The sequence below is a fragment of the Nerophis ophidion genome, linkage group LG02 (assembly GCF_033978795.1).
Source record: "Nerophis ophidion isolate RoL-2023_Sa linkage group LG02, RoL_Noph_v1.0, whole genome shotgun sequence".
NCBI lineage: Eukaryota > Metazoa > Chordata > Actinopteri > Syngnathiformes > Syngnathidae > Nerophis > Nerophis ophidion.
In genome coordinates, this window is record NC_084612.1 from 65,926,291 (window position 1) to 65,952,798 (window position 26,508).

The following is a 26,508-nucleotide window of genomic DNA, read 5'->3' on the forward strand; positions in this document are numbered from 1 at the left end:
CACACAACAGTACAAATGGTAATGATGCACTATAACATTAAAGGCCTACTGAAATGAGATTTTCTTATTCAAACGGGGATAGCAGGTCCATTCTATGTGTCATACTTGATCATTTCGCGATATTGCCATATTTTTGCTGAAAGGATTTAGTAGAGAACATCGACGATAAAGTTCGCAACTTTTGGTCGCTAATAAAAAAGCCTTGCCTTTACCGGAAGTAGCAGATGATGTGCGCGTGACGTCACGGGTTGTAGGGCTCCTCACATCCTCACATTGTTTATAATCATAGCCTCCAGCAGCAAGAGCTATTCGGACCAAGAAAGCGACAATTTCCCCATTAATTTGAGCGAGGATGAAAGATTCGTGGATGAAGAAAGTTAAAGTGAAGCACAAAAAAAGAAAAAAGAAAAGGCGACGGCTCCAGGCGGCGGCAGTGGGACCGTTTCAGATGTAATTGGACACATTTACTAGGATAATACTGGAAGATCCCTTATCTGCTTATTGTTTTAATAGTGTTTTAGTGAGATTGTAAAGTCATACCTGAAAGTCGGATGGCTGCGGTGAACGGCAGTGTCTCTGAGAGAAGCCGAGGAGCCAAAATCACAGCTGCCTTTTTGAGTTGCAGGAGGAGGTCCCATAATCCACCGAAGTCTCCGTTAAGAGCCGACTTAATATCACAATTTTCCCATCCAAAAACTTGCTGGTTGACGTAGAGAAACATGTTCGCTTGACCGCTCTGTGTTAAAGCTTCACAACAAACAAAGAAACACCGGCTGTGTTTCGGTGCTAAAGGCAGCTGCAATAAACCGGTTTCCACCAACGGCATTCTTCTTTATAGTCTCCATTATTAATGGAACAAATTGCAAAAGATTCAGAAACACAGATTTCCAAAATACTGTGTAATTATGTGATGAAAAGAGACTACTTTTAGCCGTGTGTGGTGCTGGGCTAATATGTCCGCTGCAACCCGGGACGTCACAAACACGCGTCAACAAGAAACTCCGCAGGAAATTTAAAATTGTAATTTAGTAAACTGAAAAGGCCGTATTGGCATGTGTTGCAATGTTAATATTTCATCATTGATATATAAACTATCAGACTGCGTGGTCGGTAGTAGTGGGTTTCAGTAGGCCTTTAAATGCATATTACAGGAACCAAGTCATTTTAGGAAAAAGAAAAAGTGCCAAAAATACAAAACCTGCTTGTAATTTATACAAAACCCAAAACCAGTGAAGTTGGCACGTTGTGTAATTCGTAAGTAAATAAAAACATAATAAATGATTTGCAAATCTTTTTAAAGTTATATTCAATTGACAAAATATATTAAATGTTTGGAAACTGAGGAGACCAATTTTTGAAGCTTTTCAGGTGGAATTCTTTCCCATTCTTGCTTGATGTACAGCTTAAGTTGTTCAACAGTCCGGGGTCTCTGTTATGCTATTTTACACTTCATATTGCGCCACACATTTTTAATGGGAGCCAAATCTGGACTATAAGCAGGCCAGTCTAGTACCGGCACTCTTTTACTATGAAGCCACGCTGTTGTAACACGTGGCTTGGCATTGTCTTGCTGAAATAAGCAGGGGCGTCCATGATAACATTGCTTGGGGAGGTTATGTATATATTTATTTATATATATATAGATATATATATTTTTTCTATATATATATATATATATATATATATATATGTATATATATATGTATATATATGTATGTATGTATGTATATTTATATATATGTATATATATGTATGTATATTTATATATATGTATATGTATATAAATATAAATATATGTATATATATGTATATATATATAAATATATATATATGTATATATATGTATCTATATATATGCATATATATATATACATATATATACACATATATATATATATATATATATATATATATATATATATATATATATATATATATATGTAACACGTGGCTTGGCATTGTCTTGCTGAAATAAGCAGGGGCGTCCATGATAACATTGCTCGGGGAGGTTATGTATATATTTATATATATATATATATATATATATATATATATTTATATATATATATATATATATATATATATATATTTATATATATAATACCACCGACTTCCTTGTTATTGTATATATATTATTATAAATGATATTCAAGAATAGAAAAGTCATGACTTTTTATTTTTATTTGCAATAAACTCAAATGTTTATTGAAAATGGTGGGATATGAAGAATAAAATAATTTTATGAGAAAATAGTTGGAATATGTGAGAATAAAAATGAAGAGTGATAAGAGTTGTTGGTATAGTTTAAATGCTAATATATTACTTCTGTTTTAAAAGAATAAACCAGAAAAAAATACACCATGTTATCAAAAATGTATGGCCATGCTAATTACAACCACGCTAATAAGGTAGTAATTTTACACGGAAATATATCTCTACCAATACAAATATTTGTATTCTATTTAATAAAATAACATAAGGATTTTATCTAGAATAAGTTGTAATGTTACAAAAAATACTCTTACAATTTTGTTTGTACCAAATTGTTTGAGAATATAGTTGTAATACTATAACATTCACAATGTTTGTTTGCACATTTAATATGATAAAGTGTTCAATCTTTATAAACGTACAGGTTGTTTGGTTCTATGAGCAGTAAAAGTCACATTATTTTGAGAATAATTAATAATTTTTGGAGGAACACTTGCATTATTATGATCATTACAATAAAAAGGTGGTTATTACAAAAAATAAATAAATCTCACTTTAGTTGGAAAAAGAGATAAAGTTACAAGAACACAAAAAAAAAAAAAATTGCTGGTAATAAAAAACACCACTAGTTTGAGGATGAAAACATTTCTGCCAAACATTAAATAAATATATAGCTACGACTTTAAAGGCCTACTGAAATGAGATTTTCTTATTTAAACGGGGATAGCAGGTCCATTCTATGTGTCATACTTGATCATTTCGCGATATTGCCATATTTTTGCTGAAAGGATTTAGTAGAGAACATCCACGATAAAGTTCGCAACTTTTGGTCACTAGTAAAAAAAGCCTTGCCTTTACCGGAAGTAGCAGACGATGTGCGCGTGATGTCACGGGTTGTAGGGCTTCTCACATCCTCACATTGTTTACAATCATGGCCACCAGCAGCGAGAGCGATTCGGACCGAGAAAGCGACGATTCCCCCATTAATTTGAGCGAGGATGAAATATTCGTGGCTGAGGAAAGTTAGAGTGAAGGACTAGAAAATAAAAAAATAAAAAGACAGGGCAGTGGGAGCGATTCAGATGTTATTAGACACATTTACTAGGATAATTCTGGAAAATCCCTCATCTGCCTATTTTGTTACTAGTGTTGTAGTGAGATTATACTGTCGTACCTGAACGTCGGAGGGGTGCGGCCACGGTTGTGGTGACCGCCAGTGTCTCTGAGGGAAGCCACGCAGTTGCCTTTTTGACAGGTGCACGAGGAAGTACGCAAGCTCCGCTCATGTCTACGGTAAGAGCCGACTTATTACCACAATGTTCTCACCGAAACCTGCCGGTTGACATGTGGTCGGGAAACCACGTTCACTTGACTGCTCTGTTCCATAGTAAAACTTCACCTTCGGGAATGTAAACAAGGAAACACCGGCTGTGTTTGTGTTGCTAAAGGCAGCTGCAATACACCGCTTCCCACTTACATAATTTTTCTTTGATGTCTCCATTATTAATTGAACAAAATGCAAAAGATTCAGCAACACTGATGTCCAGAATACTGTGTAATTATGCTATTAAAGCAGACTACTTTTAGCTGGGATCGGGGCTGGAACAACATATCCGCTACAATCGGTGACGTTTTCAACAGGATACTTTGCGCGAAATTTAAAATTGCAATTTAGTAAACTAAAAAGGCCGTATTGGCATGTGTTGCAATGTTAATATTTCATCATTGATATATAAACTATCAGACTGCGTGGTCGCTAGAAGTGGGTCTCAGTCGGCCTTTAACTTGGTCATTGGTCATGTTTGCTCTCCTGCCAGATTGAGGAAGTAAGAAAAGTCATTGTGAGGTCAGTGCGTTGTGCTTGTCGTCCATCGGGGGGCGCAAGCGTTCCTCTGACTCACCTGTCTTGTTGGACACACCTGAGGCCTCAAGCTAACTTCCCCCTCCCCCTCCAGGGTGTGTCCCTCCAAACAGCCAGGGAAGGACAACTTCCCGGTTACCTTGTCTTTCTAGGGGCGGGGCCTCTCATGTGCACACACACACTCATACAGGTGCTTGTGTCGTGTCGTGCTGAACGTGGCGGCCAGAGTGCGTGTGTTTTTGTGTGTGCGTGTGTGTTCTTTTTTGGGCTTTTTGCTTTCCGTCTGCTATGAGAGCTCACACCGGGTCTGACAGTGGAGACGAGCCGAGCCAAGGCCCACCTGGCCATGAGGGCGTCTGACAGGGAGGAAGGGAAGGCCGGTGAGTGACGCACACACACAAGGTCCAGACAGACACTTGTGTGTGTGTGTGTGTGTGTGTGTGTGTGTGTGTGTGTGTGTGTGTGTGTGTGTGTGTGTGTGTGTGTGTGTTATAGCGGGACGTTGGCAGCCATTAAAGCCAATCTGAGAGTTGGGCAGTTTCAAGTTCAGTTGTTATTGATGTGTGAAAAAGACAAGAGTCCAATACTCTTTTACTCCATTCCGTTTACTTTATGTAACCTTAGCGATGTCTTCATCACACAGTTTGAAATTGTGATAAAAAACTACGTATTTATTATCTAATATTGTATTATTAGCTAGAGATATATATGTGTGTGTGTGTATGTATATATATATATATATATATATATATGTATGTGTGTATGTATATAATATTTATATACAGTGTATATATATACATATATATATATATGTGTGTATATATGTGTGTGTGTATGTGTGTATATAAATATGTATGTGTGTATATATATATACGTGTGTGTGTGTGTATATATATATGTGTGTGTATATATATGTATATATGTATATACAGTATATATATATATGTGTATATGTATGTGTGTATATATGTGTGTGTGTGTGTATATACATATGTATGTGTGTATATATATACGTGTGTGTGTGTGTATATATATATGTGTGTGTATATATATGTATATACAGTATATATATATATGTGTGTATATATGTGTGTGTATATATATGTATATACAGTATATATATATATGTGTGTATATATGTGTGTGTGTATATCTGTGTGTGTGTATATACATATGTATGTGTGTATATATATATACGTGTGTGTGTGTATATGTATGTGTATAAATATATGTGTGTGTGTGTGTGTATAATATTTATATACAGTATATATATATACATATATATATATATATATATATGTGTGTGTGTATATAAATATGTATGTGTGTGTATATATATACGTGTGTGTGTATGTGGTAGAGCGCAATATGTATGTGTGGGAAAAATCACAAGACTACTTCATCTCTACAGAACTGTTTCAATAATGTTGAATATTCAATAACATGGCAAATTCTTGCATCCAGCACACCTTACTACAGTGGTAATAAAAGATGCAACTTCTGCTTAAAAGAGAAAGTGTTTATTATATATCATCCAGACCTGTCATCCCTCAACAAGCACAGTAAAATCATTTCAACATGCCGCCACAGACGGAAACACCAACTAGGTAACACATGATCCAATCACCACACCCTACGCCTGCCTGTACCCACCCACTCTGTGCCCTATATAAACCATTGTATGTGAATGCTTCCATTAAAATCTCCTGATGATTGAGGGAACCCCTCATGAAGCAGGTCTGTAGAGATGAAGTAGTCTTGTGATTTTTCCCACACATACATATATATATATATATATATATATATATATATATATATATATATATATATATATATATATATGTGTGTGTATATATATATGTGTATATATATATATGTGTATATATATATATATATGTATGTGGGAGAACATGCAAACCCCACACAGGGGATAGTGCGTCTGCCTCACAATACAAAGGTCCTGGGTTCGATCCTGCGCTCTGGATCGAATGTCTTCCCCGTGACTGCGTTGGTTCCCCCCGAGTACTCCGGCTTCCTCCTACTTCCAAAGACATGCACCTGGGGATAAGTTGATTGGCAACACTAATTGGCCCTTGTGTGTGAATGTTGTCTGTCTGTCTGTGTTGGCCCTGCGATGAGGTGACGACTTGTCCAGGGTGTTCCCCGCCTTCCGCAGCCCGGTGGTTGGCGATCACTGCTCTAATGTGTCCTTGTGATTAGTTGCATTTTGATTAGTTATTTTATTTTTGTTTTAAAATCCACAATATTTACAGTATCTTGAAAAAAAACAATACTGTAACACAAAAATAAATTAGGGCAAAATTGTGAATATTATACATAATTTATTTTATATACCGTAATTTATTTTAGTGTTATTATTCAGAGTGACTATCATTTTACCATATTTAACTAAAAACTGAACATAAATAAAGGGGGCGAAATGCACAATAAAAGAACAAAATATTAAATTATAAGAATTTAAAATGATAGATATCATTATTAGATAGGCTCCAGCACCCCAAAAGAAAATGGATGGGATGGATCATGATAAGAATATATAATACAATAAATAATAAGATTACACATTCATTAATATTATAAGTGGTAGTGTTAATAAAAAAAAAATCATAATTAGAAAAAAGTCTGAATATCATAACCACTCTTTTTAAACTGCTGTAATATCATAAGAATAAACTCTATATTGGTTTTAATTAGAAAGAATAATCACTATGATTAAAAAGAAAGAAAAAATTCATACATTAAATAGGAATATCGTTCAGTGGAACAAAGAGCATAATTAATAAAACATAGTGAAGTGAAGTGAATTATATTTATATAGCGCTTTTTTCTCTAGTGACTCAAAGCGCTTTACATAGTGAACCCCAATATCTAAGTTACATTCAAACCAGTGTAGGTGGCACTGGGAGCAGGTGGGTAAAGTGTCTTGCCCAAGGACACAACGGCAGTGACTAGGATGGCGGAAGCGGGAATCGAACCTGCAACCCTCAAGTTGCTGGCACGGCCACTCTACCAACCGAGCTATACCGCCCGTCAAGTATCATCGGAATAATATGTTTTTATGAGAAAAAAAAGTATTAATATAACAAACTCAAAAGAAACAAAAATTGTAATATTCCTAGAAAAATTGCAAAATATAAGATTAATTTGTAATCAACTAATATTGATCATAGAAATAATTTTAACACAAAATACTGTATACTTAATATTACTATTAGTATGAATAAGGGCACAAGTCACACTTGTATGGAAAATATTACATGGATTCAAAAGGCTAAATAATATATTGACTTGAAATAGAATGACATGATAACTATTTCCCGCGGTGTACTTTAGTATTTAATAATATGCAAACTTTCATGTCAAGTTGCTAATCATTTAAGATGTGGTTTCATTTGAAATCTGATAATATATATATATATTTTTTATAAATCCTACATCTCTAGGCTGCAGAAAAAAAACACCTCAAAGGGACACATTCCTTGTCCTTGTTGTGGTTCTTGTTTCAGTTATGAGCGACCCAGATAGGACGTGTTCCAATGGATAACGTGATTATCTGCTCATCTTGCACAGTCCAGAGTAAGCATGACCGTAGTGGTATGTGCACAGATAGGTGCAAGCGTACGCACGCTCGCGTAGTTTGAGCACGTGCTTGGTTTTAATCCACTATACGCCTGAGATGTAACAGACGAGACATTCTGTACATCGAGCGGTAGAGAGGAATTATGGATTATTAGGGAGGCTTTTAGTGGGGTTTGGTTTGGATGTAATGCCGTATAATACGAGTGGTTGCCTCTTGAACTGTTTTTTGTCTTGGCGTCTGCCTTTTTTAACCTGCATCGTCGTCATGGTAACAAGTCGTAAATGTGATGGTGCTTGGAGATGTAATTGTTGGAGGATGTTTGTGAAGCTCACATTCTCCCATGTGAAGGCATGTCGGATGAAATAATCGGTTCCGGGGTCAAAATGTAGCCGTCACGAAACCATTACGAACTGCACTATGATTTTTATTTACAAACCCTAATTCCATATGAGTTGGGAAATTGTGTTAGATGTAAATATAAACGGAATACAATGATTTGTAAATCCTTTTCAACTCATATTCACTTAAATGCACTACAAAGAGAAGATATGTGATGCTCAAACTCATAAACTTTGTTTTTTTTTTTGCAAATAATTAACTTAGAATTTCATGGCTGCAACACGTGCCAAAGTAGTTGGGAAAGGGCATGTTCACCACTGTGTTACATCACCTTTTCTTTTAACAACACTTAATAAACGTTTGGGAACTGAGGAAACACATTTTTAAAGCTTTGAAAATGGAATTCTTTCTCATTCTTGTTTTATGTAGAGCTTCAGTCGTTCAACAGTCCGGGGTCTCCGCTGTCGTATTTTACGCTTCATAATGCACCACACATTTTCGATGGGAGACAGGTCTGGACTACAGGCGGGCCAGGAAAGTACCCGCACTCTTTTACTACGAAACCACGCTGTTGTAACACATATCTTGGCATTGTCTTGCTGAAATAAGCAGGGGCGTCCATGATAACGTTGCTTGGATGAAAACATCTGTTGCTCCAAATCCTGTATGGACCATTCAGCATTAATGGTGCCTTCACAGATGTGGAAGTTACCCATGCCTTGGGCACTAATACATCATACCATCATAGATGCTGGCTTTTGAACTTTGCGCCTATAACAATTCGGATGGTTATTTTCCTCTTTGTTCCGGAGAACAACACGTCCAAAGTTTCCAAATATAATTTGAAATGTGGATTCGTCAGCTCACAGAACACGTTTCCACTTTGCATCAGTCCATCTTAGGTGAACTCAGGCCCAGCGAAGCCAGCGGTGTTTCTGGGTGTTGTTGATAAATGTGTTTGGCTTTGCATAGTAGAGTTTTAACTTGCACTTACAGATGTAGCGACCAACTGTAGTTACTGACAGTGGTTTTATGAAGTGTTCCTGAGCCCATGTGGTGATATCCTTTACACACTGATCTCGGTGTTTGATGCAGTACCGCCTGAGGGATCAAAGTTCCGTAATATCGTCGCTTACATGCAGTGATTTCTCCAGATTCTCTGGACCTTTTGATGACTTACGGATCGTAGATGGTAAAATCCCTAAATTCCTTGCAATAGCTCGTTGAGAAATGTTGTTCTAAAACTGTTCCACAATTTGCTTACAAATTGGTGACCCTCACCCCATCCTTGTTTGTGAATTACTTAGCAATTCATGGAAGCTGCTTTTATACCCAATCATGGCACCCACCTGTTCCCAATTAGCCTGCACACCTGTGGGATGTTCCGAATAAGTGTTTGATGAGCATTCTTCAACTTTATCAGTATTTATTGCCACCTTTCCCAACTTCTTTGTCACTTGTTGCTGGCATCAAATTCTAAAGTTAATGATTATTTGCAAAAAAAAATGTTTATCAGTTTGAACATCAAAGATTTTGTCTTTGTAGCATATTCAACTGAATATGGGTTGAAAATGATTTGCAAATCATTGTATTCTGTTTATATTTACATCTAACACAATTTCCCAACTCATATGGAAACGGGGTTTGTACATTTTAAGCACTTCCTTGTGGTCCACACAACATGTTTCTTTGGTCAAAATTATGAATAAATTGTGTTTATGTATGTGCCTCCACTTTGACTGCATCTTCTCTCCGTCAGCCATGTTGTAGTTTTTAGCACCTCCATATGAAGTCTACTGACAGATATCATTTCCAAACTATACGCTACTTTGTATTGGGAATGGCAACAGCGAAGGACGCATGTGCATGTACGAGCCAGTCGGCCCCACAACCAGAGAATAGAGAAAAAGAAGGAACTTAATGATGACAGCGGGTATCTTCGGGTAAAACTTTAGCATATATGGAGATATTCGCTGACGTTGCATATTATAAAAACATAAGTTGTGCAAATTCCAAACAACTTGTTTGGACGGAGTATGAAAGAAGGCAAGATTGTTTTATAAATATCTTTGCCAAGCCTCCATGGTTTGAGTTCACATTTTCAGGACTTATGCAGAGCCCAAATACACAAGAACAGGTACCAATAGGGAAGAAAAGTTGGTTTTGCATAATATGTGCCCTTTAGGTGATATATATTTAACATGAAGTTATAATATGAATATGATTTAAATGTCAAAGACAGGGGTCCCCAAAGTCTTGTCCCCTTAGCAGAAAAACAGCCCCAAAGCATGTTTCCACCCCTATGCTTCACAGTAGGTATGGTGTTCTTGGGATGCAACTCAGTATTCTTCTTCCTCCAAACAGGACGAGTTGAGTTGATCCCAAAATGGATACATGGATGATACAGCAGAGGATTGGGAGAATGTCATGTGGTCAGATGAAACCAAAATAGAACTTTTTGTATATGTATATATGTATGTATGTATACAGTGGGGCAAAAAAGTATTTAGTCAGCCACCGATTGTGCAAGTTATCCCACTTAAAATGATGACAGAGGTCTGTAATTTTCATCATAGGTACACTTCAACTGTGAGAGACAGAATGTGGAAAAAAAATCCAGGAATTCACATTGTAGGATTTTTAAAGAATTTATTTGTAAATGATGAAGAAAAATAAGTATTTCGTCAACCATTCAAAGTTCTATTTTGGTTTCATCTGACCACATGACATTCTCCCAATCCTCTGCTGTATCATCCATGTATCCATTTTGGGATAAACTCAACTCGTCCTGTTTGGAGGAAGAAGAATACTGAGTTGCATCCCAAGAACACCATACCTACTGTGAAGCATGGGGGTGGAAACATCATGCTTTGGGGCTGTTTTTCTGCTAAGGGGACAGGACGATTGATCCGTGTTAAGGAAATAATGAATGGGGCCATGTATCGTGAGATTTTGAGCCAAAACCTCCTTCCATCAGTGAGAGCTTTGAATGGTTGACCAAATACTTATTTTCCACCATAATTTACAAATAAATTATTTAAAATTCCTACAATGTGAATTCCTGGATTGTTTTTTCACATTTTGTCTTTCAGAGCTGAAGTGTACCTATGATGAAAATTACAGACATCTGTCATCATTTTAAGTGGGAGAACTTGAACAATCGGTGGCTGACTAAATACTTTTTGCCCCACTGTATATGTATGTATATATATATATATCTTGATTGGATTATCCAGAGAATAGTGCTCGATACCGTGGTAGATCATCAGGAGATTGAGGGAACCCCTCATGAAACAGTTCTGTAGAGATGTAGTCTCGTGATTTTTCCCACACCTACATATGTATGTATATATATATATATATATATATATATATATATATATATATATATATATATATATATATATATATATATATATATATATATATATATATATATATATATATATATATATATATATGTATATATGTATGTATATAATATATATATATATTATATATATATATATATGTATATATGTATGTATGTATATATATATATATAATATATATATATATTATATATATATGTATATATGTATGTATGTACATATGTGTATGTGTGTGTGTATATATATATACATATATGTATATATATGTATGTATATGTGTATATATATATATGTATATATATGTATGTATATGTGTATATATATGTATGTATACATATATACATGTATGTATATATGTATATGTGTATATATATATGTATATGTGTGTATATATATATGTATATGTATATGTATATATGTATATATATATATATATATTATATATATATATGTATATATGTATGTATGTATATATATATATATATGTAATATATATATATATTATATATATATATATATATATGTATATATGTATGTATGTACATATGTGTATGTGTGTGTATATATATACATATATATATGTATATGTAATATATATATATATATTATATATATATGTATATATGTATGTATGTACATATGTGTATGTGTGTGTGTATATATATATACATATATGTATATATATGTATGTATATGTGTATATATGTATATGTGTGTATATATATATATGTATATATGTATATGTATATATGTATATATATATATATATATATATATATATATATATATATATATACACATATACACACACACATATTCGGGGACCCCTGGTCTAAGAGAATTGCTAAATGCTATAAGTAATAGCTTGATATAAAACCTCCATCCGTTTTCCATCACCCAATATATTTAATATCATTCTCCTTGCATAAACAAAGTGAATGAAGTGATAGTGACGTTGCTACTCTCGTCGTGACAGCTTTGGGAGATTTATATCTGTTGTCCTGGGGCCGGGGTGGGGAGGGTTCTCACGGCCCCCGATGGAGCGTCCTTGGCAACCAGCCCAGTGTGCACATGATAAACATGTAAATCAATTACAGCTGTCTGAGCTCGGCATCCTCGCACTGACCTCAGAGTAGCGCAAAAGCCGCAAGCAATTCATTAGCACTGACTGTAAATAAGCGGCCGCGGATCCCCTGCAAGAGTTGCTTTGAAAAATGGTGAAAATAACAATTGTCGGCTTTGATTGATTCTGTCAGAGAAGTACTTGTTTAATAAAGTATTTATTATTCTGCTGGTAGTTTGAGGCATTCGGTCTTAATGAAAAGGGTTTTCAATGTTTTGTTGACCTTTTCAGCTGTATTCTGCAAAAAATATGTATGGCGTTGTCATCTTTAAAATGGCACAGTTTTTGATTGGATTGTGCAGGTGTCCTTCCGGTTTAAGACCTGCAATTTTCTTTTTGTTTTTTGCCACTCCTAACCCATCCATTTCTACTGCTTGTCCCTTTTTGGAGTCGCAGAGGGTGATGGAGCCTATCTCAGCTGCATTCGGGCAGAAGGTGGGGTACATCCTGGACAAGTCGCCACCTCATCACAGTGCCAACATTCACAATCACATTCACACACTAGGGCCAATTTAGTGTTGCCAATCAACCTATCCCCAGGTGCATGTTTTTTGGAGGTGGGAGGAAGCCGAAGTACCCGGAGGGAACCCACGCAGTCACGGGGGAGAAAATGCAAACTCCACAAAGAAAGATCCAGAGCCCGGGATTAAACTCAGGACTACTCAGGACCTTTGTATTGTGAGGCACATGCACTAACCCCTGTTCCACTTTGATTGCCAAACATTCAAACAATTTAGTGTAGCCATCGTACACAAGCAGGTATTACAGACTGTTATCAACGCAAAGTTCAAAAGCCGGCATCTGTGATGGTATGGGGGTGTATTAGTGCCCAAGGCATGGGTAACTTACACATCTGTGAAGGCACCATTAATGCTGAAAGGTACATACAGGTTTTGGAACAACATATGCTGCCATCTAAGCACCGTCTTTTTCATGGACGCCCCTGCTTATTTCAGCAAGACAATGCCAAGCCACATTCAGCATGTGTTACAACAGCGTGGCTTCGTAAAAAAAAGAGTCCTGGCCCGTCTGCAGTCCAGAACTGTCTCCATGGAAAATGTGTGGCGCATTATGAAGCGTAAAATAGGACAGCGCAGACCCCGGACTGTTGAACGACTGAAGCTCTACATAAAACAAGAATGGGAAAGAATTCCACTTTCAAAGCTTCAACAATTAGTTTCCTCAGTTCCCAAACGTTTATTGAGTGTTGTTAAAAGAAAAGGTGATGTAACACAGTGGTGCACATGCCCTTTCCCAACTACTTTGGCACGTATTGCAGCCAGGAAATTCTAAGTTAATTATTATTTGCAAAAAAAAAAACAAGTTTGAGTTTGAACATCAAATATCTTGTCTTTGTAGTGCACTCAACTGAATATGGGTTGAAAAGGATTTGCAAATCATTGTATTCCGTTTATATTTACATCCAACACAATTTCCCAAAATTCTCATATGGAAACGGGGTTTGTAATACATATTTGTTAGGGCTGTCAAACAATTAAAATATTTGAAAGCGATTTATCTCATTTTGCTCATAGTTACCTCAAAATTACTTGTGATTATTGGCATATAGATATAATTTTTCATCATTAATACGTGTATCCCAGACAAAGCACCAGTTATATTGATATCAAGACCTTGAGCTGAGATACACGTGTTTTGAGTTAAGAGCTCTATCATAGAACCAATTAAGCTCGTAAATTGAGGCCCTACTTAGGGCTGGGCGATATATCGATATACACGATATATCGCGGGTTTGTCTCTATGCGATATAGAAAATGACTATATCGTGATATTCGAGTACAGTATTTTTCGGACTATAAGTCGCAGTTTTTTTCATACGTTGGCCAGGGACGCGACTTATACTCAGGAGCGACTTATGTGTGAAATTATTAACACGTTAGCGTAAAATATCAAATAATATTATTTAGCTCATTCACGTAAGAGACTAGACGTATAAGATTTCATGGGATTCAGCGATCAGGAGTGACAGATTGTTTGGTAAACGTATAGATCAGGGGTCACCAACGCGGCGGACCAGATAGATGGCCCGCTGGCCGTTTTTTAAAATTTTTTAAATGTTTTTATTTTTTATTTTTTTTAATGAATTTATTAATCATTCCAACAAAACAATACACAGCAATACCATAACAATGCAATCCAATGCCAAAACCAAACCCAACCCAGCAACATTCAGAATAGCAATAAACAGAGCAATTGAGGACACACAAACATGACAAGGTACAATCTAAAAGTAGTGAAACAAAAATGAATATTATCAATATTAGTAACAATTTCAAAATAGCAGTGATTAAAAATCCTTCATTGTTATTATCATTAAAAACATTTGCAAAAAAAAAAAAAAAAAAAAATGAACCATAGTGTCACAGTGGCTTACACTTGCATCGCATCTCATAAGCTTGACAACACACTGTGTCCAATGTTTTACACAAAGATATGATAAGTCATATTTTGGTTCATTTAATGGTTAATTTTGATTAATTTAATTACATTTTTTTTTCGTGTTTTCTCCTCTTTTAAACCGTTCAATTATAAACAACTAACACTTACTAATATGCGCCACGCTGTGAAGCCACACAATACAAGATTGACAAACACATTTCGGGAGAACATCCTCACAGTAACACAACATAAACGCAATACAACAAATACCCATAATCCTTTGTATTCATGACAATTCCTGATTATATTTTACACCCCCGCGCCCCCAACCCCGCCCACCTTACCGACGCACGGGTGGCGGGGTTAGGGGTGTATAAAATAGTCAGGAAGTGTCATGAATACAAAGGATTATGGGTATTTGTTGTGTTGCGTTTATTTTGTGTTACTGTGAGGATGTTCTCCGGAAATGTGTTTGTCGTTCTTAATTGGTGTGGCTTCAAAGCGTGGCGCATATTACTAGGAGTGTTGAAATTGTTTATATCACAACCATTAGTGTACTCTGTGTCACCCAGTGTGCTTTGCAGTCGTGTGTGTGTTGCCGCGGAAGTCACACACAACATGACGCTGGACTGACAAGCAGATCTTATCTGTTGTAGTAGGCGACAAAGCCAATGACTTCATAGCACTCCCTAATACTTATTTTCTGGGTGACTGCCGGCAGCCATTCAAGAGAATAATAGCGTCTCCTATTGACTTCTTCACTTTATGACATCCATCCACGGGTCTTAAATGGCTCTTTGAATGGCAAAGGATACCGATCCCAGAACCATGTATATCAAATATTTCCGGATGGTTCCACCGCCACCCGCCCGAATCTAATTAAAATCAATTTTTTCGTCATGTCAACCGCCCGACCCGCGGTTTACCCGCGGACTCCGCGGATGAGACCGCAAACCGCGCATCTCTATCACATACATATACACCCTCAGCATGCTTAACGTTAGCTGTGATGCTAGCAGAGCCGTGCGAGTGGTGATACAAGAGAAAGAAGGTGCGAATGAAGGAAGAATTAATTCCCAAGAAAAACAGCAGGGGGGTCCATCGTCTGGCGGTGGTTTGGCTTCAAGTGGGAATGTTGACCAGACAACCGTAATTTGACTTTGAAATAAGATTTAAATTTGATTCTACAGATTTTCTAGATTTGCCAGAATATTTTTTCTATATATATATGTATATATATATAAATGGGTATTTCTATCTGTCATTCGGTCGAACATTTTTTTTTCTTTTACGGAAGGTTTTTTGTAGAGAATAAATGATGAAAAAACACTTAATTGAACGGTTTAAAAGAGGAGAAAACAGGAAAAAAAACGAAAATTAAATTTTGAAACACAGTTTATCTTCAATTTCGACTCTTTAAAATTCAAAATTCAACCGGGAAAAAAATAAAAAAACTAGCTAATTTGAATCTTTTTGAAAATATTTTAAAAATAATTAATGGAACATCATTAGTAATTTTTCCTGATTAAGATTCATTTTAGAATTTTGATGACATGTTTTAAATAGGTTGAAATCCACTCTGCACCTTGAAAATGATTTTAAGATTTTGAAACACATATACCTTTTTACCTTCTAAATGCCTTCCTCTTTTTTCCTGACAATTTAAATCAATGTTCAAGTATTATTATTTTTTTATTGTAAAAAATAATACATTTAATTTAATTCTTCATTTTAGATTCTGTTTTTTCGATAAAGAATATTTGTGAAATATTTCTGATTATGATTAAAATTCCCCAAAAATATTCTGGCAAATCTAGAAAATCTGTGGAATCAAATTTAAATCTTATTTCAAAGTCTCTTGAATTTCTTTTAAAATTTTTGTTCAGGAAAATCTAGAAGAAATAATAATTTGTCTTTTTTAGAACTATAGCTTGGTCCAATTTGTTATATATTCTAAAAAAGTGCAGATTGGATTTTAACCTATTTAAAACATGTCATCAAAATTCTAAAATTAATCTTAATCAGGAAAAATTACTAATGATGTTCCATAATTTATTTATTTATTTTTTTTAAAGATTTGAAATAGCAAATTTCTCTCTTCATTTTGTCGGTTGAATTTCAAAGAGTCGAAATTCGAAGATAAACTATGTTTCAAAATTAAATTTTAATTTTTTTCGTGTTTTCTCCTTTTTTAAACCGTTCAATTAAGTGTTGTTTTCATCATTTATTCTCTATAAAAAACCTTCCGTAAAAGGAAAAAAAAATGTACGACGGCATAACAGACAGAAATACCCATTTTTTTAATATATATATAGATTTATTTATTAAAGGTAAATTGAGCAAATTGGCTATTTCTGGCAATTTATTTAAGTGTGTATCAAACTGGTAGCCCTTCGCATTAATCAGTACCCAAGAAGTAGCTCTTGGTTTCAAAAAGGCTGGTGACCCCTGATATAGATAATCTTTGGCAATCATTTTTGCAGTAGAAGGACTAAGGCAAAATATCGCGATATATATCGTGTATCGCGATATGGCCTACAAATATCGAGATATTTAAAAAAAAAAAGGCCGTATCGCCCAGCACTAGCCTTAATATACTTTTTCTTTTTTTTTTTTATTAGACTCTGAATGTAACCAAAATATTACCCAACTCAACTCTGCAGTTGAGCAAATGAATAGCCTTCATTTATGAGAGGAAATAAGATCATTCCAATGGTTATCAGGCAGGTTGGTAACAAGCTTTAAGTCGCTCAGGTGTGTGTGTGTGTGTGTGTGTGTGTGTGTGTGTGTGTGTGTGTGTGTGTGTGTGTGTGTGTGTGTGCACCACTTTTAACTCAACACCATGACCTTCATTGCAGCCACACACTTACGTAACAAAACCACAGTATTTTTTGTTCAAGTTAGCAGTATTCCAATCAATAACGATTCCTCTTATCAACACAATGTCAAGCCTTGGTTTGCTCGTGTTTGATGAAGCTCCTCTCTTATCAGCTAATTGCCTGCATTAGTCTTTTTCCAGCTTTCTCCACCCGAGCGCAACGTTCGACTTAAAAGATGCAGTTTGGGTCCAACACTGCTTTGGGGCGTCTCCGTATGTTGCTCGATGATTAGTTCTCCAGCACGTAGTAATTGATGGAAAATGTGCAATGGATTGATGTTGCCACGGCGATGAATTCCATTTTGGGCTTCCTCAAACAATTAAAGGCCTACTGAAATGAGATTTTCTTATTTAAACGGGGATAGCAGGTCCATTCTTTGTGTCATACTTGATCATGTCGCAATATTACCATATTTTTGCTGAAAGGATTTAGTAGAGAACATCGACGATAAAGTTTGCAACTTTTGGTGCTAAGAGAAAAGCCCTGCCTCTACCGGAAGTCGCAGACGATGACGTCACATGTTGATGGCTCCTCACATCCTCACATTGTTTTTAATGGGAGCCTCCAACTAAAAGATTCGGACCGAGAAAACGACAATTTCCCCATAAATTTGAGCGGGGATGAAAGATATGTGTTTGAGGATATTGATAGCGACGGACTAGAGAAAAAAAAAAAATAAATAAATGAATGTTGAAAAAAAAAAGGCGATTGCATTGGGACAGATTCAGATGTTTTTTGACACATTTACTAGGATAATTCTGGGAAATCCCGTATCTTTCTATTGTGTTGCTAGTGTTTTAGTGTGTTTAATAGTACCTGATAGTCGGAGGGGTGTGTCCACGGGTGTCTTGACCGAAATCGACGGCAGCTGTACGGACGGTAAGAGGCGACTTTTTACCACAATTTTCTCACCGAAACCTGCTGGTTGACAAGTGGACGGGATCCATGTTCGGGGCGGCATAGCTCGGTTGGTAGAGTGGCCGTGCCAGCAATTTGAGGGTTGCAGGTTCGATTCCCGCTTGTGCCATCCTAGTCACTGCCGTTGTGTCCTTGGGCAAGACACTTTACCCACCTGCTCCCAGTGCCACCCACACTGGTTTAAATGTAACTTAGATATTGGGTGTCACTACGTAAAGCGCTTTGAGTCACTTGAGAAAAGCGCTATATAAATATAATTCACTTCACTTCACACTTCATGTTCGCTTGATCGCTCTGATCCATAGTAAAGCTTTACATCCGGGAATTTTGAACAAGGAATCACCGTGTGTTTGTGTGGCTAAAGGCTAAAGCTTCCCAACTCCATCTTTCTACTTTGACTTCTCCATTATTGATTGAACGAATTGCAAAAGATTCAGCAACACAGATCTCCAAAATACTGTTTAATTATGCCGTTAAAGCAGACGACTTTTAGCTGTGTGTGTGTGCAGCGCTAATATTTCCTAACAGTCCGTGACGTCACGCGTACACGTCAGCATTCCGCGACGTTTTCAACAGGACACTTGGCGGGAAATTTAAAATTGCAATTTAGTAAACTAAAAAGGCCGTATTGGCATGTGTTGCAATGTTAATATTTCATCATTGATATATAAACTCTCAGACTGCGTGGTCGGTAGTAGTGGGTTTCAGTAGGCCTTTAAGTGCGGCCCCAAAGTCAGCGAGCGGCCTAATCAAAACTTGGGACATACCAACGGTTTTGTCCTAAAACTTCATGTCTTAAAGATCTTTAAAGGCCTACTGAAACCCACTACTAGCGACCACACAGTCTTTTTTCCAGCCCGATCCCAGCTATAAGTAGTCTGCTTTAATTGCATAATTACACAGTATTCTGGACATCTGTGTTGCTGAATCTTTTGTAATTTGTTCAATTAATAATGGAGACGTCAAAGAAGAAAGATGTAGGTGGGAAGCGGTGTATTGCGGCTGCCTTTAGCAACACAAACACAGCCGGTGTTTCCTTGTTTACATTCCCGAAGGTGAAGCTTTACTATGGAACAGAGCGGTCAAGCGAACATGGTTCCTGACCCCATGTCAACCGGCAGGTTTCGGTGAGAAAGTTGTGGTAATAAGTCGGCTCTTACCGTAGACATGAGCGGATGGCTTGCGTCGTTCTTCGTGCACCTGTCAAAGAGGCTGCTGCGTGGCTTCCCTCAGAGACACTGGCGGTCACCACACCCCTCCGACTTTCAGGTACGACAGTATAATCTCACTAAAACACTAGTAACACAATAAGCAGATAAGAGATTTTCCAGAATTATCCTTGTGAATTTGTCTAATAACATCCCTCCCATCCATAGGCAAAACCCAGTAACTCAATGTTGGTCAAAACTGAGCTGATAATAATTTTGGAGTTCCTAGGTGATATGCTTTACATTAGTGTATGCGATATTGTAATTTGTTCCGTAAGTAAGCTGTTACGCGCATGGCAGGACCTAGCAACTACCATATAACCGCGTAGATACAACAGAAAAACCTAGTATCTCAAGGGACCAATCGGAGCTTCTTTGTCAGTCGACTTATTGTCTTTAATGAGACATTTGCACGAATGGGGGCCGACGGTCAACCTGATTATGTGATATTATGGCACGAGGGGATATTTGGAAGATTGGCCCAGGACGTTGCAAGCACCTTCATTAAATGTATTGTTCTTGATTCTTCCCCTTGCATACTCTTTTGGGCAGATAACTGTGGAGGTCCAAATAAAAACTGGACGCTGTACACGGCTCTCGCCCAATGTGCAAACGCAGAATGGGGCCCACCCGAGATTGTGATAAAATATCTGGAGAAAGGGCACACGTTCATGAGAGCAGATTCAATCCATGGCTCAATCGGCAAGAAAATGAAAGCTCAAGAAAACATCTATACGTTTGATGACTTTGTAGATATTTGTAAGACAGCATCAAGATAGATTGGTTTTCCTTTATTTTCTCAAAATCAGCTAGAAGTGAGTTACTAGGTTTTGCCTTTGGACGGGAAATACCCTGTCTTTTTTTTTTCTGGTCCTTCACTCTGAATGTAGTGTTGGTCAACAAGAGTAGCCAATAAATACACATATACTGTAATATTGTACATTGTTATATATACAGTATATAGAGTGGGGCAAAAAAGTATTTAGTCAGCCAGCGATTGTGCAAGTTCTCCCACTTAAAATGATGACAGAGGTCTGTAATTTTCATCATAGGTACACTTCAACTATGAGAGACAGAATGTGAAAAAACAATCCAGGAATTCACATTGTAGGAATTTTGAGGAATTTATTTGTAAATTATGGTGGAAAATAAGTATTTGGTCAACCATTCAAAGCTCTCACTGATGGAAGGAGGTTTTGGCTCAAAATCTCACGATACATGGCCCCATTCATTCTTTCCTTAACACGGATCAATCCTCCTGTACCCTTATCAGAAAAACAGCCCCAAAGCATGATGTTTCCACCTCCATGCTTCACAGTAGGTATGTTGTTCTTGGGATGCAACTCAGTATTCTTCTTCCTCCAAACACGACAAGTTGAGTTAATACCAAAATGGATACATGGATGATACAGCAGAGTTGAGTTTATAGCAAAAAGTTCTATTTTGGTTTCATCTGACCACATGACATTCTCCCAATCCTCTGCTGTATCATCCATGTATCCATTTTGGTATAAACTCAACTCGTCGTGTTTGGAGGAAGAAAGGTGCGGGGCCGACCATATAATCTCACTAAAACACTAGTAACACAATAAGCACATAAGGGATTTTCCAGAAGTATCCTAGTAAATTTGTCTAATAACATCTGAATCGCTCCACTGTTCTCTAGTCTTTTTTTTTTCTAGTCCTTCACTCTCACTTTCCTCATCCACAAATCTTTCATCCTCGCTCAAATTAATGGGGAAATCGTCGCTTTCTCGGTCCGAATCGCTCTCGCTGCTGGTGGCCATGATTATAAACAATGTGGGGATGTGAGGAGCCCTACAACCCGTGACGTCACGCGCACATCGTCTGCTACTTCTGGTACAGGCAAGGCTTTTTTTATTAGTGACCAAAAGTTGCGAACTTTATCATGGATGTTCTCTACTAAATCCTTTCAGCAAAAATATGGCAAAATGATCAAGTATGACACATAGAATGGACCTGCTATCCCCGTTTAAATAAGAAAATCTCATTTCAGTAAGCCTTTAAGACATGAAGCTTGCACAGGATTAAAAAAAACACTGTCATTTTTTTTTATTTTTTTTTTTGCAGCTGAGTGACAGTCATTATATCTGTCATCGCTTTGAACAGTAACATGTTTTTTTGTTTTTCTCATGCATGATGAAGCCGTTAAACCAGCCCAGGCAGCCTGGTCTCTCACAGCCAGCTGCTGCTCGCTGAAACTTGGCCTCCATTGTCAAATAACATCAATGGGAGGAACCAAAGAATAACACAGCACCTGATGCCAGAACATGGTCTCTATTGTTGCCCCACAAAATAATCCATCACCTTGCGTTTCCGGCATTTCCGTCGGAACTTTTCTGCAAATGCGTAGAAAGTTCGGTGCAGAACCAAGTACGGTCTTAGTTACAAGGTGTTGTGTTTTTTACTTGTATCTTGACAAACGTGCCCACCAGGTCGTGTGTCCTGCTGCTGGTGTTTGTTTGACTGCTACCCCTGAGGGTTGGGCGGGCGTCTTTTACGCATAGAAGCTGCTGGAAAGCATGCATGACACACTTTCTCTCCCTTTCTCTTGCTCTCTCTCTCTCTCTCTATCATAAAACATTCCCTTTTCCAGATATGGTTTTCTTCTGACTTCTGATTAGTTAAACATGTCTCTACTGCCACCTATAACTGTTAAATGTGTAGTGTAGCTGCAGCTAGGGGTGTCCCGATACGACTTTTTTTTTTTCACTTCCGATACGATACCGATTTTAACCCGACACAATATCAGCAGGAATCATAGCACCGTATTTTTAGCACTTAAAGGGGAACATTATCACAATTTCAAAAGGGTTAAAAACAATAAAAATCAGTTCCCAGTGGCTTGTTGTATTTTTTGAAGTTTTTTTCAAAATTTTACCGGTCTTGGAATATCCCTAAAAAAAGCTTTAAAGTGCTTGATTTTCGCTATTTGCGATACAACTATCCATTTCCCTGTGACGTCACACAGTGCTGCCAATGTGAAAAAACAATGGCGAATAGCACAGCAAGATATAGCGACATTAGCTTGGATTCAGACTCGGATTTCAGCGGTTTAAGCGTTTCAACAGACTACGCATGTATTGAAACGGATGGTTGGAGTATGAAAGTATTGAAGAAGAAACTGAAGCTATTGAGCGAATAGCTATTGATGCTATTCATAGCCATAGCATGGCCGAATAGCTGCGTTAGCATCGCCGGTAAAATGTGCGGACCAAACGATCAGGACTTTCGCATCTTGTGACACTGGAGCAACTTAAATCTGTCGATTGGTAAGTGTTTGTTTGGCATTACATGTGGGTGGAAGGAAACGTAATATAAATGATAAATAATGATAAATGGGTTGTACTTGTATAGCGCTTTTCTACCTTCAAGGTACTCAAAGCGCTTTGACACTACTTCCACATTTACCCATTCACACACACATTCACACACTGATGGAGGGAGCTGCCATGCAAGGCGCCAACCAGCACCCATCAGGAGCAAGGGTGAAGTGTCTTGCTCAGGACACAACGGACGTGACGAGGTTGGTACTAGGTGGGAATTGAACCAGGGACGCTCGGGTTGCGCACGGCCACTCTCCCCACCGCGCCACGCCGTGACCAAATATGTCTGATTAGCACATAAGTCAACATCAACAAAACTCACCTTTGTGATTTCGTTGACTTTATAGTTGCAAATGCATCTGCAGGTTATCCATACATCTCTGTGCCATGTCTGCTTTAGCACCGCCGGTAAATAGCATGTTAGCATCGATTAGCATAGCATGTTAACATCGATTAGCTGGCAGTCAACATCAACAAAACTCACCTTTGTGATTTCGTTGACTTTATAGTTGCTAACGCGTCTGCAGGTTATCCATACATCTCTGTGCCATGTCTGCTTTAGCACCGCCGGTAAATAGCATGTTAGCGTCGATTAGCGTAGCATGTTAGCATCGATTATCTGGCAGTCACGCCGTGACCAAATATGTCTGATTAGCACATAAGTCAACATCAACAAAACTCACCTTTGTGATTTCGTTGACTTTATCGTTGCAAATGCATCTGCAGGTTATCCATACATCTCTGTGCCATGTCTGTCATCGCCGGTAAAATGTTGCACTACAGTCAAACTCGTTTGCACTTGCACTTGCATGGCTTAATCTTTGAGACAAGCATATGGCGGCAGACACTTTGGCATCTTCGGGCCAGTGGTGCAACTTGAATCCCTCCCTGTTAGTGTTGTTACACCCTCCGACAACACACCGACGAGGCATGATGTCTCCAAGGTTCCAAAAAATTGTCGAAAAAACGGAAAATAATGGAGCTGAGACCCAATGTTTACAATGTGTTGAAAATGAAAATGGCGGCTCTATTACCTCGGCGACGTCACATTCTGACGTCATCACATCCAGCGCGATAAACAGAAAGGCATTTAATTCGCCAAAATTCACCCATTTAGAGTTTGAAAATCGGTTAAAAAAATATGTGGTCTTTTTTCTGCACCATCAAGGTATATATTGACGCTTACATAGGTCTGGTAATAATGTTCCCCTTTAAAATCATTTCATTTTCTCAAAAATCGATAGTGCGCCTTAAAACCCGGTGCGTCTAATACAGTGTTTTTCAACCACAGTGCCGCGGCACACTAGTGTGCCGTGAGATACGATCTGGTGTGCCGTGGAAGATGATCTAATCTCACCTATTTGGTGTAAAACATGTTTTTTGCAAACCAGTAATTATAGTCTGCAAATGATGTGTTGTTGTTGACAGTCGGTGTTGTCTAGAATAACCGTGTAATACTCTCCCATATCAGTAGGTGGCAGCCGGTAGCTAATTGCTTTGTAGATGTAGGAAACAGCAGGAGGCAGTGTGAAGGTAAAAAAGGTATTTAAGGCTTAAAACGAAAAAAATAAACAAAAGTTGAGTGCCCCTAAGAAAAGGCATTGAAGCTTAGGGAAGGCTATGCGGAACAAAACTAAAGCTGAACTACAAAGTCAACAAAACCAGAATGCTGGACGACAGCAAAGACTTACTGCGGAGCAAAGATGGCGTGCACAAAGTAAATCTGTACATGACAATCAACAATGTCCCCACAAAGAAGGATAATCCATCCATTTTCTACCGGTTATTCCCTTCGGGGTCACGGGGGGCACTGGAGACTATTTTAGCTACAATCGGGCGGAAGGCGGGGAACACCCTGGACATGTCGCCACCTCATCACAGGGTAAAAACAATTGAAATATTCTTGATTGCTAAAACAAAGTAGATGCGTGAAATATCGCTCAAAGGAAGACATGAAACTGCTACAGGAAAATGCCCAAAAAATAGGAGCGCAAGACAAGAACAAACACTATACACAGGAAAACAGCAAAAATGTCCAAATAAGTCAGGGCGTGATGTGACAGGTGGTGACAGTACACCTACTTTGAGACAAGAGCTCTAGTTATGCATGCCTGGTAATGGTTTAAAGTCATATCCAACAATTGCGACGACGACTTTTTACTGTCAACTGAATTTCGTTTTTTTAGTGCTTTCTGCCGGTGGTGTGCCTCCGGATTTTTCCAACGCAAAAAATGTGCCTTGGCTCTAAAAAGGTTGAAAAACACTGGTCTAATGTACGGAATAATTCTGATTGTGCTTACCGACCTCGAAGCAATTTTATTGGGTACATGGTCTAATGATAAGTGTGACCAGTAGATGGCAGTCACACATTAGAGATACGTGTAGACTGCAATATGAGGGCAATATGCATACTTGCCAACCCTCCCGAATTTCAGTGCCCCTCCCGGAGCAACCATTCTCCTGAATTTCTCCCGATTTCTACCTGGACAACAATATTGGAGGCGTGCCTTAAAAATATCTACCTTTAGTATCCCTTACAACCTGTCGTCACATCCGCTTTACCTCCATACAAACAGTGTGCCGGCCCACTTACACAATACATGCGGCTTTTACACATACAAGTGAATGCAAGGCATACTTGGTCAACAGCCATACAGGTCACACTGAGGGTGGCCGTATAAACAACTTTAACACCGTTGCAAATATGCGCCACACTGTGAACCCACACCAAAAAAGAATGACAAACACATTTCGGGAGAACATCCGCATCGTCACACAACATAAACACAACAGAACAAATAGGCAGAATCCCTTGCAGCACTAACTCCTCCAGGAAGCTACGATATACCCCCCCTCCCATGTCCATGTGATGTCAGATAAAACAAAAATGTAGCTGTTTGGCCATAATACCTAGTAGTATGTTTGAAGGAGAAAAGGTGAGGCCTCTAATCCCAGGAACACCATACCTACCATCAAGCATGGTGGTGGTAGTATTATGCTCTGGGCCTATTTTGCTGCCAATGGAACCGGTGCTTTTTAGCGAGTAAATGGGACAATGAAAAAGGAGGTTTACCTCCTAAATTCTTAAGTACAACATAAAATCATTGAGCACAAAGTTTTAGGTCTTGGGCGCAGTTGGGTTGTTCAGGACAATGACCCCAAACATATGTCAAAAGTGGTAAAGGAATGGCTAAATCAGGCTACAATTAAGGTTTTAGAATAACCTTCCCAAAGTCCTGACTTAAACGTG

General features: G+C 37.7%; 1 protein-coding gene across 5 annotated transcripts in view; it reads left to right on the top strand.

Annotated features, from left to right (window-relative positions):
- The window catches only part of kaznb (kazrin, periplakin interacting protein b), a 272,644-nt gene that overhangs the window by 193,121 nt on the left and 53,015 nt on the right, over positions 1 to 26,508 (top strand). The window contains exon 1 of one of the 5 annotated variants that reach the window (XM_061888887.1): positions 4,207 to 4,452. The exons of the other annotated variants lie outside the window; for them this stretch is intronic. Coding sequence (XP_061744871.1) covers positions 4,419 to 4,452 — 34 coding nt within the window. The 5' untranslated portion in view covers positions 4,207 to 4,418. Of the gene's footprint in view, positions 1 to 4,206; positions 4,453 to 26,508 lie in introns of those variants that run through there. 5 annotated transcript variants of the gene reach the window in all.